At 39.5% G+C, this 16,427-nt stretch overlaps 1 protein-coding gene and 1 pseudogene across 4 annotated transcripts in view; both read right to left on the bottom strand.

Moving 5' to 3' along the window:
• The window catches only part of AHCYL2 (adenosylhomocysteinase like 2), a 180,122-nt gene that overhangs the window by 21,017 nt on the left and 142,678 nt on the right, over positions 1 to 16,427 (bottom strand). For all 4 annotated transcript variants that reach the window (XM_061165765.1, XM_061165766.1, XM_061165767.1 and 1 more), the window contains exons 5-8: positions 11,197 to 11,299; positions 5,120 to 5,214; positions 2,406 to 2,512; positions 762 to 878 (exon numbers count right to left, since the gene is read on the bottom strand). In XM_061165765.1, coding sequence (XP_061021748.1) covers positions 762 to 878; positions 2,406 to 2,512; positions 5,120 to 5,214; positions 11,197 to 11,299 — 422 coding nt within the window. The remainder of the gene's footprint in view (positions 1 to 761; positions 879 to 2,405; positions 2,513 to 5,119; positions 5,215 to 11,196; positions 11,300 to 16,427) is intronic.
• Positions 7,805 to 9,831, bottom strand: LOC133072880 (zinc finger protein 512-like; annotated as a pseudogene).

Raw genomic sequence — 16,427 nt, 5'->3', positions numbered from 1 at the left:
ACCTATATATGATGGAAACCATTTGGTTTGGGAATATTCTAAACCAACTTAATGCTCTCATACAGGGAATTATTGAGTCATCTTAGCAAGAAAGAAGAAATGTCAGGACACAAGTGTAGACAGCAACTGGGTTCTGGAAGAATACAGTTTTTGGTATATTATATCTAAGTAGATTTTTTCAGACTTGTAGTCCTCACAGATTTGAAAAACTACAAATGCCTCTGGGAAATGACCCTTTGCTCACCACGATTTTCCACATGGTCAAAGAATTGTTATGATGGTTGTAACTTAAGTCATGACAACATGACCTGGAAAAGAAACACCAGGAACCTTTTCCTAAACCACCAAAGATACTTACTTATACTGACTGTAGTTACTTCCAGGCCTGATAGGATGACAAAGTAAAAACTCTGTCACCAATAGACAGGAGCTGGTCTGATTTTTTAAGTAAAATAGATTCACTTGCAATAGTGATAGCAATGGTAACTATGTCATAAAATACTGAATATGATGTAACAGTGATAGCAAAGGTATATTTGGGTTATAAAATATTGAGTATGATATGGGTTATAAAATACTGTGTCTGAGATACAACTAGTTTCATCCTATAAGGTATATACATAGAAACAAAGAATACATTTTCAGAGTCTGTATACAGCTTAGAGGTGCTACACAAATCATTTCCAGAAACAACCAAAACCAAAAAATTTAGAACCTCAATTCAACAACTGACGTTCACGCCAAAGATAACAATCTATTACCCATCAAGAATTGATTCACGGCAACAGTAGAGGTTGTCAAATTTCTGTTTTGTGACTGAGTCATTGACATTCATGGCTGGAACACACAGCTTCCCAGCTTTGGATAGCTGGTACAGCCTAAGGATAAAGGAAATAAAAAAGAACATAAAATAATGAGATATTCTAATCCATCAGCTTCATATCAAATTTTACAAGTAAGTTAATTGAGTAGGCATGAGAGTCTGAGACACAACTAGTTTCATCCTATACAGTGTATATACAGAAACAGAGAATACTTTTTCCAGAGTCTATATACAGCTTAGAAATAAAGATCTTAATCAAAAGGCACATGGGGAAAATCTTTGACCCACCTCTAAATTTTAAGGATTAAAATGTAAAACTTTAAATTGCTTATTAATTTTATTTCTCTTTTTAATTATAAGAGAAACTTTTAAGTACTGTTTTAATCCCCACTACTCTAAAGCAACAATTTTAACTTTCAAATAGTCTCAATCTTATAATTTCAGTATACACACCTATAAATATATATATCTACATGCATACTAAGTCGCTTCAGTCATGTCTGACTCTATGCAACCCTGTGGACTGTAGCCCACCAGGTTCTTCTGTCCATGGGATTCTCCAGGCAAGAATACTGGAGTGGATTGCCATTCTGTTCTCCAGAGGATCTTCCTCACCCAGGGATCAAATCCACGCCTCTTAAATCTCCTGCATTGGTGGGTGGGTTCTTTACCACTAGCACCACCTGGGAAGTCCATATATCTATATATAAGGGTTATTTTTTTTTTAATTCAGTCAACTAAAAATTAGAACCAGATGTTTTATTCAAAACTCACCCCTTTCTAGAAGTTTGAAAATTTGGGACGATTCATAGTTTTATACATTCAAAAAGATCACAATATAATGAAGCAGTGTTAGTAGCTGATTCAGAATTTATTTCCCCAAAACTTTCATACTTTAGCTCTTTCTGGGTAAATAATAGGAAACAGAAATGGTTACAATTGTATTTAGGGAATTAAGACTCATTTGAGAAACAGAACCCTAAATACTTGCTCTCTATGTATGAATGTAAGCTCTCTGAGGGACCAGGATTTTTTTCCCCACTGCGAAATCCCTAGCATGGTTTTTAGAGCAGTTATTGGTTCAATGAAGAAGTTCAATAAGTGAATTTGTCCAAAAAAGACAAGCAATCACTGTATTACAATGCTAGAAAACATGAGGCCCACACTTGTTCCCCTATCCACTCATTATTTTAAGTTTGTTATTTGTGTTGTTAATTTAAAACACAAGTATGCAGATTTGGATCTCATCATTTCAGAGCATCATTTTAATTTTTAATATAATGTAGTCTATAAGTGGACTTCCCTGGTGGCTCAGTGCAAAAGAATCCACCTGCCAATGCAGAAGACTTGGGTTTGATCCCTGGGTCGGGAAGATCCCCTGGAGAAGGAAACGGCAACCCATTCCACTATTCTTCCTGGGAAAACCCCATGGACAGAGAAGCCTGGTGGGCTACCATCCATGGACCTGCAAAAAGTTGAACATGACTTAGCAAATAAACAGCAACAACAATTCTGTAAGTATGTGATTACATGAACATATGTCCAGGCTGCATAAAGCCAGCATGCCTATGTCAAATCTTACCTATGGACACCGGTAACACTCTCCTCCACTATGCCCTTGATTTTCTTAAACATGTTGGGATACTTCTTATAAATCCAATGAGTAAGATCCCCTCCATCATCCAAGATCTGGAAAAATAAGCATCAATAATGTCATATTTAAAATTTTGTAAATGGTTATACAAAGGAATTTACATTGGTCATTATACAGAAGAAAACGGTAGTGAGATGAAAGGTCAACTGTAATTCTCACAGCCAAGTGAACTTCCCAAATGACATACCTACTAGGATCAAACTATATAGCCATGCAATGAGGATTTTCATATGGAGTAATAGCTTAAGTGATTATCTAGACCACTAGCTCTTGACTGTACTGTAGATAGTCAGAAAACTTAAACCTAATAGCATATTTGTATTAGTTAAATTCAGGACTTTGAATATAATCAGTGAAAGCTTAGTAAAACCAGATAATTAGTCTCTCTCCCAGAACAATGGCTTATAAAACTGTATTTGTTAATCCTTTACTTCTCCCAAAGTACAGGCATTCTCCTACCCAAAATGCTCAGGCAGCACTGTAGGGTTTTGCCTAGCACAACCTCACACTCTCTATAAACCAAATTAAAAATAACTAGGGAACTGTGCAGCATGTAGGTGTGCAAGCATGCCTCTGAACAGCTCATCACTATTTCAGGTTGGGATTAAAGACAAACACAAAGCTGTGCCCACTGGAGCTTTCATCAGCAGAGGAAAATTTCTGAATTATAAATAAGCTAAAGAAAGATCAGTTTAGAATACGATTAGGCAGTAGGCTGTGGCATTTCAGCCCTTTACCTAGCTGTCAGAAATGCCTGGCAGGACTTTCCAAATTGTCACATCCACTCTCCCAGAAAGACCAACAGGACTGAGCTGCCCTCTGCTGGCACATGCCCTTTCTGCAGTTCCATCAGTTAACCCTACTACAAGTGTCAAGGTGCCATCCTGGATCCCTGCCTATACACAATCTCCAACCTTGTGTCTAATACCTGACCTCTCTTTTTTGCTTCTGCCCTTGTTTTTTTGTTTTGTTTTGGGCTGCACCACTTAGCTTGTGGAATCCTAGTTCCCTGACCAGGGACTGAACCCAGGCCCTTGGCAGTGAGAACATGGAGTCCTAACCACTGGACCGCCAGGGAATTCCCAATTTTGCTCCTACTGTTGATCTATTTTCTCTGATACCACCAAATCTTATTTGAGAGCAGAGATCCAAGGCTGGACTCACTCTTACACTTGCTCCATACTGTAAAGTCAGTGCTCTGTTTTTCTCGTGGTAGAAACCCTCAGAACAGAGTCCCTAATGGACAGAAAGGGTCCTCTGCATTTCTCTCTCCCTTTTTACATGTATGAAATCCCTCAAGGAGTTTTTCCTTGCAGCCTCTGATCCCTAGCATACAAAATATGCTATACAGGAAAGACTGTATCTTAGAATAACTATTCTCATCCACTTTTTCCTTTTAACAAAGATTTCAAATACAGGCAGGTGGTTGCTATCCCTAATATTTATTTAATGAATAGAGCCTATAATTCTTAGCCTGTCATTCTACTGCAGAAAATTCTTGTCACCCAGGTATCTTCCTGAGGTTGGCGAGCAAGTAAAAGTACTAGATCTTTACAGGATCCAAAAGAGATGGTGGGTACTGTTTTCTGGGGTCACAGTTCTTATCCTTGTCTTACTCACTTTGTCAACCTTTCCAGAAAGTTTGTGCTGATCTACAGTCTATAAACGCTTGCTATGTACAACACCCTGTCCTCCCTATGATCATGACTATACAATTAATGTTTTATTCCCAGTAGAACCTCTGTCAGTCACACTCCGTTCTGGCACTGTTAAACTCTGATGGAATGAGCTGACTCATGGTGCAGCCAACTCCTCCCTCCCTTTGAGGATACAAAGGTTTTAATCCAGATTTCCTCAAATCAACCCTTGGTGCACTGTGACCTGGATCACAGAATCTAGAAAAACAGGCTGCTTCTCCCTCTGTCTCCCAGGTGAAGCCTGCTCTGCAGTCTTTAGGGCAAGTAATAGTTGGACCAGAGCTTCAAGGATTCTTGTTTTTAGTTGATTTCCTTAATTTCTCCTCTCACTCCTATCCAGAAAGGTTTGCAAAGTAGGAGTGCATCGTACTTGTGCAGCTCTGCGCTTCCCTTATGAATCTAATATGCTATCAGCATTCAAGCACTTAAAAAAAAAGTTAAACAAAAATAAAAACTAAGCAAAAATTAAAAGCCCCAACTTCCTAAGGGGAGAAATGAATAAAGAAGAAATTTGAACTTGGAATCCCTTCAGGTTTACTATAAATTTAGCATGTGATTCTAGAGAGAAAGCTATGTACCACAAGAGCTGTGTGTGTTGGGGGAAGTGCTGGTGAGCAGTGTTAGGGGATAGTAACTCATTCATCTTACTTTTTAACCAGTCATGTGTGAACCCGGAGCAGTATTTTAAAGTTGCTGATGAATATGAGCACTTCTAAGATCAACACTGACAATTATAAGCACTTTGAGGCTATAAAGAGGTTTAATATTCTCGGGATGTCCTAAGCATAAGCATCTAGTTCTGCTGGAAGCCCAAGTACATCAGATGAAAAAGGAAACATTTTCCTTCCTTCCTTCCTTCCTGTTGGGAAACCCTCTCCCAGACCACATCTTCCCTCCCTGTACCCCCAGGTCCCAATGAACTGTGCTAACAGAAATCTAACACACCATGTTTGGCTGCCAGCCCTCCACATTCACACATCTATCAATGCACCACCAGAAGTCATCTTCTGACTCTCCTTTCCAGGCAAACACAGGAAATCCTGAGAAAAAAGAACAAAGAGAAACCATTAAAGCCTGAAAAAAGGGCTGACCCTCAGTTTTGGCAAGAAGATGAGATGCTAGTGTTTCCTAGTTCCAAACTTGTTCTGCTGTACGTCTTAGGCTGACATTCTTCACTGATTAAATATTGTCTTCAGCCCCTTTATCCATTCCTTCATCTTTGGTAGTCATTTTATTCTTGTTAGACCAAAGAGGACAAACAAAAGGGCCAAGAGTATGATGGATGCTACAAATATGACTAAAGGCAAAAAAGAGGAAACTAGAAATATATACTTCTTCATCTAGTCCAACTAGAATCCCCACCATTTCCCAACTACATTTTGATCTTTTTTTGCTTCTCTACCTTAGTCATTCCACCTTCTTCATCAGGAAAACTCTTACACTCTTCTCCCTCTGTTCAAATGCTGCTACACTTCACTGGCCAGTTAAGTGTCATGTTCCTAACGAAGCCTTATTAACTCAGCTGTAAGTGATCACTCATGGACTCTGATCTTTTATTAGCCCCTTGCTGGTACACTGAATGTGGGTTATGATCTGTTGTGGCATTATCATATGTGTCCTTGTATTATCATTGTTTGTATATGTGTCTTTTCTCCTTAACTACAATTTAATGTTCTGAGTGCAAAGACTCTCTTATTTGCCCTTAGAGTCAGTCAATAAGCATTTGTTGAAAAAAAAAAAAGAAATGAATGTATATGTACAATTAATTGAACTACATATTTATATATGCGTACTTTCTATACATAATTTATACATTAATAAAAATTTTACAAATCAATGAATGTAAATGAAAGAACAAATGAAATGTTGACAGCGTTTGCAAAAGGAGAGATATACATGCACTACAGAACTTTCCCAGAATTTCTCAAGAGCTCTGAAGCAAATTTTTTGTACCCTGATCTGTGTTGTGCTATCAGAGAGGGAGCGCAAGAAACCGGCAAAGTCCAAATTTCTCTATTTCTTTTTTTCTAACACAGTCATTTATTTTTCTCGCCATTGCCAAACATTCCCTAAATCTTACTCACCAGAAAGTAACAGAGCTTCTCCATTTTCCTCCCTGACAATCCTCATGAATGGAAAGGGCTTTAAGGGAGCAACTGCCAATGACAATGTCGAGTGGACAGACCACATCCTTCCTTTGTTTCAAAACTACCTGTTCTGGCAGTATCCCAACCAGGTTTCAACGCTCCTGTGTCTCAAAGTGGTCTTCACAAAAGCCCACATTTTAAGGCTATATGGAGGAGCACAGAGAACAGTTAATAGTGGTAATAGCCTTTTAGATTTTGAAAAGGCAGTATTGGTCCACATCAGGGTTAAGGGTCTCTGGCTTTTAATGTGGTGTAAGCCACAAAAAATGGCAATAATATAGAAGACCAATTTTTATGGAAAAGGGGAAGAGAATTCAGAAATACAACAACAGAGCTGCTCTAATAAATGCTCTAGGAAAAGCCATCCTGAAGGAGAAACAGCCTAACAGATACTATCGGCTAGGCATGAGGTTCAGAAAAAGAACTTTTCTTTCCAACTCCAGATAAGTATCTACACCTGGTGTCAAAGTGTCAGGTTATAAAGAAGACAGAACACAATGTCTAAAAAAGAGGGTAGAGGACAACATTCTCAGAAAATGCAGAGACAGACCTTGGCTAAAGGGAGATACGAGGACTTAACAGAGTGCAGACTAACGGTCAGGTCAAGTCCAGTCCAGGGGAGAAGGAATGTGCACCTTGGCTACCAATCTTGATGGTAGTACCAGCAATATTAGGGTTCTGTGGCAAATATCAGAGGCAAAAGGGTATTACTTCTCAATCCTCAAAACTGCAGGAACAAGATTAATTGCAGGAAAGTTGATCTGAGGTGGTATTTATTTGTGTTGCTTTCTTCTTTCCAGTCATTTTATGTGAGACATATTTCTCCTAAGGCTGAATAACATGCCTGTGGGTCTAGTTACTTACTGCCATCTGGGACAAAGTATTTCCCAGGAAAACTTGTGTCCAGCGGGTCTAGCTTTATTATTCTAAGTATTTTCTCACTTTTAATCCTAAAACCATAATGAGACAATAGCTTCCATAAATTCTCTCACCCAGACAGACAGGGGAATCTTATTAAAGGAGTGACAACAGTTCTAGGTTCTAGGCTTGTTATATCACAAATACAAAATCATCAATCGGTATGGTTTTAAAAAGTTAGTTTTTGGAGAAGGGAATACTCCAGTATTCTTGCCTGGAGAATCCCATGGACAGAGGAGCCTGGCAGACTACAGTCCATGGGGTCACAAAGAGTCAGACAGGACTGAGTGACTAACACTACTAAAAGCCTAGCTGATACCACACTTAAAGCTGAGCAGTTGCTTAGGTTCTTTGGTCTGTGGGCTGAGGGATGGAGCTGTTCACAAGTGGAGATGTACTAGGCTTAAAGTCAGCTTTGTAAAACCATTCTGGAATAAATCTCAACTGGAAAAGTGGGAAAAAAAAGTTAGTTTGGAATCATTTTATAAGATAGATGACAGAGTAACTACGGAATCAATGGCACATCCAAGAACATTCTATACCCCAGCATAGAAAGGTTAATCGAACAGGTTTCTTAGTCTTGTACAGGGCAAGTAGACCTTAAGGGGGAGCTCTTTGAGCACAATGAGAGAAAATAGGGGGACTCCAATGAGAATATCAGTAAAATCTATCAAAAAGGAGATGGGGGTGGGGGTGATGAAGGGTTCACAAGAATGAGTAGAAGAAACAGTGAAATTTATACTGGAGGAAGGACCTGAGAGTGTTACAGACTTACACAAACAGCTGAAATAGTAAATTTCTCTTCACTCGGCTCCCGTGACTCAGGCCTCTCCACACAGGTCCCTGTGACAACAGCCTTCCATCCACTCTCCCAGGAGTGCTTTCACACTGACTGCCTATTTCTTTCCTCATTTATGACTCATCTTTGGGGACTTGACTTTCTGGAACTGTGTTGGCACTGGCTCCTGCTTTGCTTCTCTAGAGTATGTACATCTCTACAGGATGTCGCCACTAGCAGGTCCTCATGATTCCTGCTGTGATCCTTCCCCACTCTAAGACTCGGCTCTGTCTCAGGAAGCTCAATGCCGGGCTGCTGCTGCCTTAGAAACCATCGGCTCCTGGGCTACCGCCTCTGCTTTTCTTCTTCTTGCTGTCGCTGTTTTATCTTCACCAGCTTCTCAAAGCTTTCAGTTGTTGTTGGGTTGACAACAAACCAATCCTCAGAGTGGACAGTCAATGTGATACCCAACACCACTCTCTGACACAAATTCTTTCTGACGGAGAAGACACTTGTATTTTCCAGCCACAAGCATTCCCAATGTACAAGAGCCCAGGGGAGCTTTAAGACCAGATACACTACTGTAGACAGCCTCACAACCCTGGTTAGGACACTGAATGCGATGATATTTTTTGATATCTGATTTCTATTTGTGTAGTACTTCTTGGCTGAAGGTCGGTAGCCCAGGATGAGTATATTTTAACTTCCGATTATCAGTTACCAGATCCTGAAGCACCTTTCTCTTAGGCCATTCCTTGGCCAGTTCAGCAGAAGCCAGTTCCTGCAGGTGGTATACAGCTATCTGCCTCTGAACTCGGCCTCCACTCTTTGACTCCAAGAGTCATGTCCTTCAAACACTCTGGCTGTCCTGACTCTGGAAAGAAGGATATAGGACTATGCTCTGACCTCAGGTGATATACGAATTCAGTCTTCAATCTACAGGGCTCTCCACAGTGGTGACATTTCAGGGTCATCTTCTCCAGCTCAGCAGACCTTTTGCCACATTTTCTCACATGGTATAGATATCCCATGATGCTGGTGGAGCTACTAGAGCAACTCTCATGTATGCATCTCAGCTTTCCCGGTTTCTTGAGAACTGTTCAGAGACGTTCCCTCTCACTTGGCTCATCTATTTCATCTCCAGCCTTTAAAATGGGGAAACTATTATGATTTGCCATGACATGATACTTCATCCCTGCTAGTGAATGAAGCTGTTTCCAACAATGATGATAAGTAAACATTTCCTGTTTGCAGTTTCCATGTGTTTCTTTAAGCTGTCTGTGGTCTTTCTCCCCACTACCTGGCAGGCAGGACAGGAGACACTGCCTTTATCCACAATTTCTAAGTACCACTGCTCCTCTAAACTGCCTGCTGCATAAGCTGATGGTTCCTTCCGAATACAGCAAGTCTGGGCTTTGGGATTAAGGCTGAGCTTTAGGTTGCTGCTTCCTCCCATAAAGCAAAGCTTATGCTTCTTCTGAGGAAATTCTCTGATGGTCTTCATCTTCGTCCTGCCTGGGTTTACTTTTTCCTTTGGTTGATACTCCATCTGACCCTTCTACATGGGAAGCAGCAGCTGACTTGATCCTTCTCATCTTCATCCAGTAGGTAGATTTTCGGAAGGATGCTAGAAAATCACTCACTGGTTCACGAAGCAGATGATGAGCCACTTAAGGAGTCATCGTGAGGGACAGTGTACTGGAAACTATTATCCTTTAAGGGTTCTGCTATTCTTAGTTTCCATTATCCTCGTGCTTCTCTGCTGCTTAAAGGGGTCCCGGGGTAGCGGGCACTGCACCGAGTCTGGAAAACATCACTCTCTCGCCTCGCCTAACAAATTCACCCAAGGGCTCCAGCCAGACCAACGTCACTTCTGCTCTCCTCTCCACTCCCAGATGTGGAGTCGGGGCCGCCGCAAGCCCTCTCTGTTTCTTTTGTCCTTCAAGTGTCAGTGGCTGTTGTGTTCAAATATTAGCCTGCCAGGTCAGGTCCTGTTTAGTGCTAAAGCAGAAGCACCAAACATTAAATCAGAGCACACTGCTGAAAAACCAGTAGGACCACAAAATTATATCTGAAGCATTTTCTTTTCTAATCCATATGACCTTGAAAGTGAAAGTCGCTCAGCTGTGTCCAAGTCTTTGCAACCCATGGCCTATACAGTCCATGGAATTCTCCAGGCCAGAATACTGGAATGGGTAGCTGTTCCTTTCTTCAGGGGATCTTCCCAACCCAGGGATCAAACCCAGGTCTCCTGCATTGCAGGCAGATACTTTACCAGCTGAGCCACCAGGGAAGCCCCATGTGACCTTAGACAGTGAACAGTGTTCACTGGTGCTCTAATATTAGTAAGGCAAGGCAAAGCATTAACTAATAATGGAATATTAGACATAAGAAGATATTTGTGACTGTAAAGCAACACAGTTACCTTGATTATATTTAACAAAAAGAAGTTCAGAAAGAGAGAAACCTCATCAAGAATAGGGACCCACCAAAATATGGAAACAACCTAAGTGTTCATCAACAGATGAATGGATAAAGATGTGGTATATATATATATATATATGTATGTATATATATATATATATATATATATAATAGAATATTGCTGAGCCTTGAAAAAAGAATGAAATAATGCCATTTGCAGCAACATGGATGGACCTTGAGATTATCATACTAAGTTAAGTCAGAGAAAGACAAATATTAAATTATATCACTTATATGTGGAATCTGAAAAACAGTATACATGAACTTATCTACAAAATGGAAAGACAGACATAGAACACAACTTACGGCTACCAAAGGGGAAGGTGCAAGACAGACAAATTAGGAGTTTGGGATTAACAGATACATACTACCATATATATATATATATATATATATTAGATAAACAACAAGGATTTACTATATAGCATAAGAAAATACATTCAATGTCTCATAATAACCTATAGTGAAAAAGAACTGAAAAAAGAATATATAGGTGTGCATATGTGTGTACACACACTTTACTGTATACCTGAAACTAATACAATATTGTAAACCAACTCTACTTCATTTAGAAAAAAAGAATATTTCTTCCAAGACAACTTTAAATGCCAACTTTCCTTATAGATTTACATCAAAACAATGGAACTTTTGGGAACCTTTAGTCAGAGACAAAGAGAACGTGCGAAAGGTCTCACCACTTTCTGCTAGAGCAGCAGCCACTTCGTTGAGGGTGGAATAGATGTTGCAGGCAGCCCATCGGCACTGTGCTCCCAGAGCTCCCAGAGTTTCCATAAGCACCTGTATTAAAGAAAGAGCAGGAGATGAGCAAGCACGGGCCAAACAGCTGATCAAGGAATTAAGTTTATATATTTGACAATGAGAAAGTACATTAGGAATAACTAACACCAGTGTTATTTTCAACTTGTGTTTTACAGAAACTTCAGCACTTTGAGAATGGGGCAAGGGTTGAGGGTAGGCATGAGGAAGGTTCCCACTGAGCTGTATGCTTTTACTCATTTAACCTATTGGTCCTCTCTATAAGATTCAATTAAACCAAGGATTTCAGAGCCACACATCTTTTTAAAAACCACCAGTTCATAATTCTGCTTCTCTTTAGGATGTAGAAAGCCGAAAGAGACGCTTCCACTGTAAAAACAAGAAAAAGCTGCATAATCTACAAAACCGTAACTTTTCTTGAGCCTATCAAAGAGCCGAGCTCATAAGGCAACCAGGGACAGAGAGCGGCAAATCCATTTAGGGAGAGAGGGAACACAGTTTCATCCTTGTCAGAGTGCAGGAGGAAGAGGTGGCTGTCATACAACAGAGTAAGAAAAAACTAACTACAATTTTAATGAATTAGTAAAGACTGAGTGTGGGAAAGTATCAATATGTCAGTTTGGAACATCTGGTGGCCTGAGCCACAGTGAGATTTCATACTCACATGAAAGCTCTTTTCTAGGGGCTTCCAACCAGAGCTCACAAAAGAGACTGGGGGCAGGGAGCTGAGTGCCTGTGCTCAATGAAAAGCATGAAATCTGGGCACTTTCCCAGTCTTCTCTCAGAGGAAGCAAAAGTCCTAAACTGTAGCAAGAAGAGCAGGAATTATGCCTGCCATGAGGGACAAGACAAAGACCCATTGCTTCTGGGGGAGGGCAGAAGCAAAAACGCTCTGCTCCTTGGAAAGCAGCTGAAAACCCTCTTGGGCCCAGGACCCTACACTGATAGAAAGTAAAAATCCACTGATTCTCCAGGAGGGACAGGAAAATATGTCTGCTCAAGACCTACCACAGGAGAACATTGGAACCCACCAAAAAAAGATACCCCATGGCCAAGGACAAAGGAGAAGCCACAACGAGACGGTAGGACGGGTGCAATCACATTAAAATCAAATCCCATACCCACCAGGTGGGCGACCCACAAACTGGAGAACAATAATACCAAGAAGTTCTGACACTGTCATAAAGATTTTAGGTGCCACACCAGACTTCCCAATGTGGGGATCCGGCAAAGGGACTGATAATCTCCAGGGAATCTGACTTTGAAGGACAGTGGTATTTGATTATAGATTTACCACAGATACAAAGAAAAATTTGGCTGTTAAAGACAGGAGTGGCGGGAACACTGAAAAAGTCCTGTCTTCACAGAGGCCGGCCTAAGACTGAGATTGGACCAGAAAACTTTAAGAACCCCAATTGCTCTCACTATGAGCCTAGCTCCAGAAAACAAGGAGCAGCAGTCTTCTGCTGCAGGGGGGACATGCACTTGAAGAGAGAGCCCCCCTGTGGCAAGCATGTGCAGAAGCAGTTGACAGCCTGAGGGTGGAGCAGAAAAACTGAGAGCCCTCTGGCTTGGAGGAATTTGTAGCCTTGGGTACAGAACAGAATTAAAATCCAGACCAGTTCATGACAATACTGGGAACTAACATACTACCATTCAATATAAAAGTTCAAGACACCAAAAAAGTGAAAAAAACCCAACCCATAGTCAGGAAAGAAAATATTCACAAGAACCAGACTCTGAGATAAGCTAATGTTTGATCAGAGAGGAACTTTAAATATGGTTATTATATTTATGTGGAAGCAGTCGAGTGAAACAGATAGACATCCATGAACAGATAGAGAATTTCAGCAAAGAGATGGAAACTATAAAAAACAATTCAAATATAAATGTTACAATTTTTTTAAGGTATCAGATTTAAGAATTTTTTATTATACTTATCATCAAACTGGGCATATCTAAGGATAGAATCAGTGAACATGAAAATAGATTGATAGAAATCACCAAACTGAAATAGAGAAAGAAAAAAAGAGTGGGTGAAAAATCAGAAGAGAGTATCTAAGATCTATGGGACACCATCAATGGTCTAATTTACATGTAACTGGAGTTCTGGAAGGAGGAGAGAACAGGGCAAAAGATATATATGAAGTGTTAATGGGCAATTATTTTTGAAAATTAATGAAAGAGGATCCAGGAACAATACTATTAACACTCCAGTAGCAAAGAGCACACTAGTGTACAGATCCACTAAAGGAAAAGGAACCAGCGCTCCATGGAGAAGAAGCTGATTCCAGGGATAGGACAGGGAATGTACAAGATGAGCTTAGATCCTCTTGTACCAGAAACAAGGAAGTGCTCAAAGAATGAAAGGGATATGTCAAAAGACAAGGCACAGAAGCAAGATTTAAGGGGTTCCTTCTGGCCAAACTTTCAATGATTTTTATCATAATAAATAATGATAGTAATGGATTATAATCCATTAAGTGAAACAGGAAACAATGACTCCATACAAAAAAAAAAACCAAATGAATAAATGGAAAGTTTGATGAAGAATGGGATATTCACACAGTTTCTTATATCTACCTCACAAGATACTTATTAATTACAAAGGGGGAAAAATAACTTTTACAACTGAAAAGTCTGACAGACACCACCTCCATTAAGGGATCAAAATGAACATTAGTTATGGGACAAATTGAGATCAAGTGCCAACTGATAGGATTAAGTGAAAAAAACCCAAAAAAGGCAGCATCATTTCCTACCAAAGGTACATAAACTGAATCTAATAATGAGGAAGCATCATAAAAGTCTGAATTAAGGACATACTACAGAATAACTTGTCTATAATCTTTAAAGTGTCAAGGTCATGAAAGTCAAACAAAGACTGATCAACTAACTGTCGAGCACTGAAGAAGACTAAAGAGAGATGACAATTAAATGAGACATATAACTAGGGACCAGATCCTCTGGTTATAAAAAGTATCTGGACAATTAGTGAAGCTCAAATGGGACCTGAGGATTAGACAGCAATTATGAATCAGTGTTAATTTCCCAATTTTGAATGGTTGTATTCGTTGTATAGGAGAATGTCCTTGTTTATAGAAAATACACACTAAAGTCTTTGTGGAAGCACCATCAGGTTGGAAACTTACTCTCAAATGGTTCAGAAAATAACAAGTTATCTGGTACTGTATTTGTAACTTTTCTATGTTTATTTCAAATTAAAAAAAATTATTATAATAAATTTAATCCACTGATTTAATCCTGACTTACCTTCACTTCAGTCAGTAAGATGGAGACAGGCAGACAGGCTTCTTTTTAAGAAGGTAGTGTACCACCCCACTGCTCTGATTAAGAATTATTTCAACAAGGACAAAGCTTTGGTGAAAAAGTTTTAAAATTTCCTGATGGTGGTTAACTTTGGGTATTGATAATTTTCATTAAAAAAAATTGTATTTTCTAATATTTATATACTAAATTAAAACTCTAATTAGAAATATGCTCAATTAAAAAAGAACACTTGCAAACAGCTCCACTAATGTAGGCGAACCTCCTCACATAGTTTATCCAAGGTCATACAGTAAGTTAATAGCAGAACTACTCAAATGTCTTAATTTCCTTACCTTTCAATATCTGATCCCATTTTTTTCTCTCCTGTTTTGCTTTTCACCTTAAAGAATTTCTGAATTCCTATAACTAGGATTTCTGAATGTGTCAAACAAAAGAATCATACTGAAACTTACCTACAAAGCAATATAAATTAACTAGAAAAGTGACTGGGACCAAGAATACAAGAACTATTTAAACAACTATGAGTCAAGACTGCTTGCTGGCTATCAGGGCTCAAGCAGAAATGCAGGCAGGTGGAAGTGAGAGGGGGACAGAGCTTAGAAGCTGGTTTAACTTGACTTTAAATCATTACTGTTCAGAAAGAGTAGCTAAGAAATCTGATTGAAAAGAACTATGGAAATACACCTAAAAAATATAAGTAGGTCTGAGTCTTAATGAAACATGGACAGGAAACTGTTAACTATGATAGCTCTTTCTGGAGCATAGGATTATAGGAGACTGTCTACATTATAGATCGTGGTAATGCTTGAACGGGCTTCCCCAGCGGCTCAGCGGTAAAGAATCCACCTGCAATGCAGGAGCCACAGGAGACATGGGTTCCATTCCTGGGTGGGGAAGATCCCCTGGAGAAAGGCATGGCAACCCCACTCCAGTGTTCTTGCCTGGAGAATCCCCATGGACGAGGAGCCTGGTGGGCAACAGTCCATAGGGTCACAAGTTGGACATGACTGAAGCGACTTAACACACAATGCTTGAATATTGTAAAATGAACATGAACTATCTTAGTAATCAGAAAAAATAAAGAGATTAGAAATAAAACAAAGCAAAATTCCTTTGTAATTGTTTTTTAAAGGATAAAGAAAAATGTGGTGAGGGAACAAGAAAATAATAAAATTGGTAAACTAATTTTGATTACTCCATTCAGGAAAAAAAATAACCTTGAAAATATTCAGGTTGGTAATATTGTTGTAATATTGTTGGTAATATTCAGTGAGCCAGGGGGTAAAAAAGAAACTAGTTGTAATTTAGCAACATGAGACAGGACAGAAGCACTTACTATTTTAAGTCACTGCACTGAAGTCTCATGTCCCTGACCAGGGAAACCCAAAAAAGGTTCCAAGATGGTTTCTGCCTTGATTTATCAGTCTACAGCTCCAAAAAGAGTAGCTTTTCGATTTATTATACTAATTTTGGGTCACCAAGGTACTCTTCCTCAGAGAACATGTAACCCAGAAAAGTCTCATAGGGAAGATGCTAACAGCAGCTGTCGGTGTCTTGAGGAATCTCTGCTGTTCTTAATAAGTAATGTGAATATATGTGTTGCACTTAGGAGACAATCTTCGGAAGTTAATCTAGCCACATAAGTGATCTGGATCTTATAAATCCTAGAAAAGATTCCAGACAACTTCTCAATACACTAATTTCCTGTAGTGGTCTTACTAGGGTAGGCAACTTAATATGTATTACAGCTTTGATGATGACTCTAAGTCAGTGGTTCTCAACTAAGCAACTCTGGTGGACCATGGGGGCATTCTTGGCTGCCACAATAACTGGCAGGGGAGGCTTACTGACATTTAGT

Source organism: Dama dama, chromosome 18, assembly GCF_033118175.1.
Source record: "Dama dama isolate Ldn47 chromosome 18, ASM3311817v1, whole genome shotgun sequence".
Classification (NCBI taxonomy): Eukaryota; Metazoa; Chordata; class Mammalia; order Artiodactyla; family Cervidae; genus Dama; species Dama dama.
This window is presented reverse-complemented; position numbering and strand designations above follow the sequence as displayed.